General features: G+C 37.7%; 1 protein-coding gene across 1 annotated transcript; it reads left to right on the top strand.

Annotated features, from left to right (window-relative positions):
* On the top strand, positions 880-4,187 carry LOC110269291. Its single transcript, XM_021117028.1, has 5 exons — positions 880-1,013; positions 1,584-2,157; positions 2,247-2,374; positions 2,461-2,610; positions 4,139-4,187. Exons 1-5 carry the CDS (start codon positions 880-882, stop codon positions 4,158-4,160), a joined length of 1,008 nt encoding a protein of 335 aa, XP_020972687.1. The 3' UTR covers positions 4,161-4,187.

A 7,396-nucleotide genomic window follows, 5' to 3' on the forward strand; every position in this document is an offset into this window, starting at 1 on the left:
AATTTTATTAATTATAGTAATATGATTTAAGAATTTTTTTAAAATAATCTTATTAATTATGTTAATATGATATGAGAAATTAATTATTATGTTAAATCAATTTTATTAATTATAGTAATACGTCATAAAAAATTATTAATTACATAGAGTATGAAATTAGTATTTTTTGATTAATTTTATTAAATAATTGATAGGTATTATCGCTGACTTGAAAAATAAATCGAAAATGAAAAGAAAATATATGTAAAAAGTTCTAAGGTTCAAATAATAGAATGAAATATATCGAGGATAAGAAGAAGAAAAAAAAAAAACCCTAAACCTTAAGTCTTAAACCCTAAACTCTAAATTAGTAATTTATAGAGTAACTTGATTTATTATAATAATATATATTGAAAGTTATAATTATTCATATTTCTGGTAATTTTATTAATTACAGTAATATAATCTGATAAATTAGTAAATTTTTAAAATAATTTTATTAATTATAATAATATGATATGAAAAATTAGTAATTACTAAATTAAGTTTATTAATTATAATTGTCATAAAAATTAATTAATTATTAAAAAACGCCGAATCTCCTTTTAGCCTTTGACAGAATATTCGAAAACATAGTTGATAGAAACAGGAGCAGTGTGGCTATGGCGGATGAACAGGATGGTGCAGAACATTCTAGAACAAAAAGATCTCAAATGGGTCTTTGCTGGTTGTAAAGGTGGCGTTGGCAAAATCACATGCAGCTCAATACTCTCGATTCTTCTCATCACTGTTGACAACTCTGTTCTCATAATTTCCACCGACCCAGCTCATAGCGATGCTTTTCAACAGTGATTCACAAAGACTCCAACTTTAGTCAATGGCTTCACCAATCGCTATGCTATGGAAGTGGATCTCACTGTTAAATACGAGGACGTGGGCACTTTTGAAGGAATGGACGGTATGAGTCATGCAATTTTCGGCAGAGTGTGGGCAATGACTTTGGGCGTGCCGGAGAAGACGGTGCCAAAGCCACTGTAAGACCCAGAAATTTTAAATAAATCTTATTATGAATTAATTTCAATTCATCTATTTATTAGAAATTCTATTTTCAAAAATTATTTTATTAAAGCTAATTAAATCAAAAATTAAATCAGGTTTTGATAATTAATTAAAATTTTACCTAATTTTATAATTATTGAATTATTTTCTATATTTAAATTATAAAATTAGTAGTTATGGAATGACAAGAATTTTTATGTGATTTAATTCAAATAATTGCTATTTCTATGATTTAATACTTTAAGTTTTAGGAATAAAGAAAATAGATCTTATTATCTTATAAATTCAACTAAAGAATTTGATTTCAAATCAATTAGTATTTTAATACAACAAATAATATTTTAAAATAATTTTGAATATTAAATTAGATTTTAAATTAACACTCTATACCCTAATTTGATTAAAATTAACCAAATCTAAATTAATCCCAAAATCTCCAATTTTATACACAAACCCTAACCTTAATTTTACCCTAATCCTTACCCACACTCACCGCCACTCATTAGCACTCACCCTATTCCCCTTTTCCCCAAACACATACACAGCAGGCACAGAGAAAGAAAGAAACGGCAGAAAGAAAAGGGAGAAAACAGGGAAAGAAAAGAGGGAGAGCAGAAGGGGGAAGAGAGGGAGACGGCGCCGGTGGGCATCATTGCCACCGTCGCCGCCGCTGTGCCGTCAGGAGGGAGATCCGAGGAAGAGAGAGAGTGTGGAGTTGAGGGAGCAGAGAAACACGCCGCCACCTCCAGACGCCGTTGCCGCCGCCGTCGCCCTCATCCCGAATCGCCATCATCGCCGGTGCAGGGAGAGGAGTTGTCGCGCCACTGTAGCGCCGCCGCCACTGTTGGGTCGCCGTGCTGTCGTCTGAGAACAGAGAGCGTGCGCGAGGAAGGAGAAGCCCTGCCCTCGCGTCCGTGGTTGTCTCCGCGGGTCCCTGTCGCCGCCGCCTCTGAGTTCGTCGCCGTCAAGCAGAGCGCGCACAGAGGAGAAGCCGTTCAAGCCAGACAGAGCGCGCACAGAGGAGAAGCCGTTCAAGCCACTGTCAAGTCACCATCGATGAAGCTTCAACCGCTGTACCTCTGGTCACCAGAAACTGCCGTTGGAGCCGCCACCTTCTTGGTAAACCCTAGCCCTGTTTTGGATTTCTCTTATTGTCGGTCAAAATCCTGGTTACTATAAGAGCTGTTGCTGAGGTTGTTTGTGCCAAGGATTGTTTATCGCAAGTTGCTCTGTCGGAGCTACCATTCCACTACTGCCGCCTTTGCTCTGAGCCGTTAATTGTAGCGAGTATTGTTGTCATGGCGGCTGCTCGGTTTAGTCGCTCCTCTTTAGCATGGTAAGCTATTCCTTATTTCAATTTCGAACTGTGTCAGTCGTCGCTGTTCTATTATATGTTAAGACTCTCCGACGTTAATGCTTTAGGATCGAGGTCCGGTTGCTGCACGTTGGTAAATTTAAGTTGCTGTTATGGGTGCGGACACCATGGAGATGTGATTGCGATTGTTACCAATGTCGGGCCGAGAGGAAAAGAGTTCCGGTGACGTGTTTGGTCTATAGTTTCGACTTATTGAGGTAGGGGTTTTTCCTAAAATCTACTTTATATTACAGAGTTGTTATGAATAGATATTAATGTGAGAAACATATGTCTGTGATTATGATTGTCTTATAAATGTGGTTGTTTGCTGGACTGAATGATTGGCTACTTGATTGCTTGAGTAGTTTGTGATTGCTGAAAAGAAATTAGTTTGAAAAGTTTAGTTGATTATTATGAAAAATGGCTTTCTTGATTTTGAAGCTACTTTTGATAATGTGAACGAATCGGCTTTGGAAATGATTTGGAATATGAAATTGAATTGATTTCGGAAACGGTTTAATTTTGAGTTAGTCTAATTTTATAAATGATTTAGTATTTGAGCTGGTTTGGTTTTAAAAAGAGATTTATTATTGGCATTTATTCGCTTTGAAAATAAATTGATATTGGAGTTGGTTGAATTTTGGAAGATGATTGAGATTTGGAAATAGTTGAGAAAATGTTTGAGAAATGTTTGGATGGAACCCGAAAAGGGTGGCAGAATCCGAGTTTTAGAGGAGATGCTGCCGGAATTTTATAAAATTGGAAGTTTTGTTTGAAGTAATTGTTTAAAAAGATTTAGTTCTTAAACGTTATATGTTTAAAGTTGATTTATTTAGAAAAGAAAGAATTATATTTTGGATTGAGATTGTTGATTAACGGAAAAAAGGATGATGAGGATGGATTTGAAATATGATTTTTGAATGAATTTGGAAATGGGATATGGATTGACGAATGATGATGATATTGATGAATGTGAATGAATTATTTATGTGGCTTATGAATTTGAAATATCTGAGATACGAGGTTCCCTGGATTAAGTGCCGTGGCTTACCACCACGTGTACCAGGTTGAAAACTCGATACTCTGTTGACCCTACGACGTAAGTGTGACCGGGCACTATATAAATTCCCGGGAATGTTACCCCCATTGAGCAATATTGATTATTTGAGAAAAAGCTATGCATAAACTCTTGGGGATGCACGTCGGGGGACAGTCTAAGGACAATTCAGACTTGTCGGGTTGGCTGGATAACCGACAGATGAGCCTCATCAGCCATAGGACAGGCATGCATCATATGCATTTGTATGCTTTGCTTGGGTTTGAACTTGTTTTGGTTTGCCTAATTGCTAAACTGTTCTTAACTGCTACTTGAACTATTTGCTGTAACTGCTTCCTACTTGTGCTTTCCTTGTCTGTCTTACCTGTGTTTGTCCTGGCGTGTTACATTTGAGAATGGACTTTGGTGCTGAATGAATGACTGTGTTGTTTGATTGCATGGTTGGTTTCTGATTGAAATTTGCTTATGAGAAAGGAAAGACTCTGGATTTATGAAAATATTAAACATTGTTTCTTTGAAAAGGTTTTGAACGATTAGCTATTGGATTTTTAAAAGGGTTCATAAGGCAATGATAATCATAGAATCTGAAAATAGTTTTCTTATTGAATATCTTCTTATGACAACTTTGAAACTCCATGGTGAGACCGTGTGGTTAGGTTCTCACCCCCCTACAGCTTTACCTTTTTCAGGAACCAGATGAAGAAGCATTAAGAAGAGTTATACTACGTTTGGTTTATATGTTGTTGTATTAATTAGATTATTTTCTCCCCTCGTCTTTGTTATTACAAGTTTGTAAGAGGGATAGGAATTGTATGTTTTATACGTATATTATATTGAATTATTATATAAGGAGTCTTGTATATGAATCTATGCCTACTTGTAATTTTCTGAAAAAAAAAAGTATCTATTTCCAGTTTTCAAAGAAATCAGCAATACAGTATCGAGTTATACGCTCCTATTCTAATATTTAGTATGTTAAGTAGTCGTAATACTCCTTGCTATCAGAGTAGCGCAGCCGGAAGCGTGATTTCTGATAGTGAGGGTGTTACAGCCACCATGGCTGAGTGGGAAAGAGAAGGAGTTGGTAGCGCGAAGGAGCAAGTAGGAGAGGCGATGGGGAGGGTTGAGTTGTTGTTGGTGATGGAGATAATAGAAGGAGCGGACGCTTGCGACGACAAAGAAAGGAGAAGAAGAAAACTTGGAGAAAGAAGTTAGCAGCTTTTAACAATTGAGTGAAATGTATTCATTTAAAAAAAATAAAAAAAATTATCCCTCTATTTTATGTGTAATTAAAAAAAAGACCCCATAAAAACAGATATTTTGATTTCGATATTTTTTGGCTTACTGGAGCGCCAAAGAGTACCTTGGCGTTTCCGTGCGCAAACTACTCCTGCGTACCGAATCCGTCCCCTACTAAAATCCACAAATTTAGTGAGTTGTTTGTACTTTAGCTCTATATTCTTGGCTGGTTTAGCTGGTAGACCTGCTTTAAGTAACCCCATTATGGTTTTTTGTTTTTTTTTTTGTTTTGGACGGGAGTAACACCATTGTGCTTTCTTTTTTTGGATCTGACACATTACACAACACAACACCCACTTATACACACTACTACTACTAACATGAATTCTATATTTCTCATTCAGAATTCAAATATGAGTGCAGCTCCTAATGAGGCAGGTGACGCTGTCATTGTTTCTATTTCGTTAACCTCATTGCGTTTCTTATTGGGCCTAATGATGATACTTTTCTGAACCTGGTGAAGAAAATTTCATGCCCTAAGCTATTCAAGCTGTGATGTTGATGACCATAAGGGATTAAGAGAGGGAAAAGAATAAGTTGTTCTCATTTTGAAAAGAATGAAAAATCCCTTAAAAAATATTTGTTGAGTTATAACTTCTTATATACTATGTACTCCTTATGTACTCCCACTATATAAAAAAAAATACAAATAAAAAAAATAATCTAGGTAACACCCTCCCGCAAGCTAGAATTGTATAAATCTAACAATCCTAGCTTGGAAACATTAGTAGAGAAGGGACCTGGTGGTAGAGCTTTGGTAAGAAAATCAGCAAGTTGGTCTTGGGACCGAACCGGCATAAGATGAATGAGACCAGACAGATGTTTTTCACGAACAATGTGGCAGTCTACTTCAATGTGTTTGGTTCTTTCATGGAAGATGGGATTGTTGGCAATATGAATAGCTGACTGGTTGTCACAGAATAGGGTGATAGATTTTTGAAGCGGCAAACCAAGAAAATCCATTAAAAAAGACAACCAGCTAGCTTCACAAGTGGCAGCTGCAAGAGATCTGTATTCAGCTTCTGCAGAGGACTTGGCAACAGTGGTTTGTTTCTTACTCTTCCAACTGACAAGAGAGCTTCCAAGCATGAAGCAATAACCAGAAACAGAGCGACGAGTATCGGCACAGGTAGCCCAGTCAGCATCGGCAAATCCAGTGAGATGCATATCAGAAGTAGAGGAGAAGAATAAACCAGTTGCAGGTCTACCTTTTAAGTATCGAAGCACACGGAAAGCAGCCTGCAGGTGAGAGGTGGTTGCACAGTCCAAAAACTGACTCAAACGCCCCACAGCATAGGAGATATCGGGTCTAGTGTTTGTGAGGTAAAGGAGTCGGCCGATGAGTTGTCTGTAAGTAGTGTTGTCAGTTAAAATAGTACCCGACTCCTTCGAGAGTTTCTGACTATAATCAAATGGAGTGGAGAGAGGCTTGCAATCCAGATAACCAAAATCCTTGAGAAGGTCCATGGCATACTTCCGTTGATAAATGTGAATTCCCGAGTTGGAGCGTGCGACTTCCATTCCCAAGAAGTACTTGAGATCACCAAGGTCTTTGATTTTAAACTTGTCATCTAAAATCTGCTTGATGGAATTGATTTCACCAATGTTATCACCGGTTAAAACCAAATCATCCACATATACTAGGATGGCAGTGAAGCCTTCAGAAGATTTCTTGATGAAGAGGGAGTGATCATCAAAAAACTGCTTATAACCAGCATCAACAAGAGTCTGAGTGAGCTTAATATTCCATTGCCTGCTAGCTTGCTTAAGTCCATATAGAGACTTTTGTAATTTGCAGACCAAACCTGGTTGTGACACATCCAAACCGGGCGGTATCCGCATGTAAACTTCCTTGTCCAAATCTCCATGAAGGAAGGCAGTGTTGACGTCCAGCTGTTTCAAATGCCATTTCTTTGCCGCTGCCAATGCCAATATTACTCGTAGAGTAGTCATTTTGACAACTGGACTAAATGTATCACCATAATCTACTCCTTGCACTTGAGTGAATCCTTTTGCAACTAGCCTGGCTTTGTGCCTTTCTATGGTTCCATCGGGATTGAATTTTACCCGAAAAATCCATTTGCAACCCACAGCTTTCTTGCCTTTTGGGAGTTCAGTGAGACACCAAGTTCTATTCTGATCCAGAGCTACTAATTCAGCTTGTATTGCCTTTCTCCAGCATTCATGTGCAGCCGCTTCCTCATAGGTGCTAGGTTCTGGATTTGAGGTGATAGCTAGAGAAAGAGACTTATATTCTGGGTTTAGTTTATCATATGACAAATATTGTGAGATAGGATATAAGGTGTTAGAGTTGGCAAAGTTGCTAGGATGCGTTGTATGGGATATCATACAATGGTAGTCCTTCAAATAAGCAGGCGATCTCTTGACCCTTTCAGATTTTCGAGTGATGCAGTCATGCGGGATGATGTAGTTTTGTGATGCAGGTGCAGTGTTGGTGTGTGGGGTGCTAGTGGGTGCAATGGTATGTGAAGAAATAGGTAAATGCATTGAGCTTGAGATATCTGCAGTTGAATCTGTGAGTGTGGTATGTGTAGGTGATGGCAAATGATGTGTGGATGGTGTATCATATTGAAAAATGTCAATGCATTGTGGAAGAAGAGTGGGTGTCGTAGTTTCAGTGCTTGTGG

Source organism: Arachis ipaensis, chromosome B02 (genome assembly GCF_000816755.2).
Source record: "Arachis ipaensis cultivar K30076 chromosome B02, Araip1.1, whole genome shotgun sequence".
Classification (NCBI taxonomy): Eukaryota; Viridiplantae; Streptophyta; class Magnoliopsida; order Fabales; family Fabaceae; genus Arachis; species Arachis ipaensis.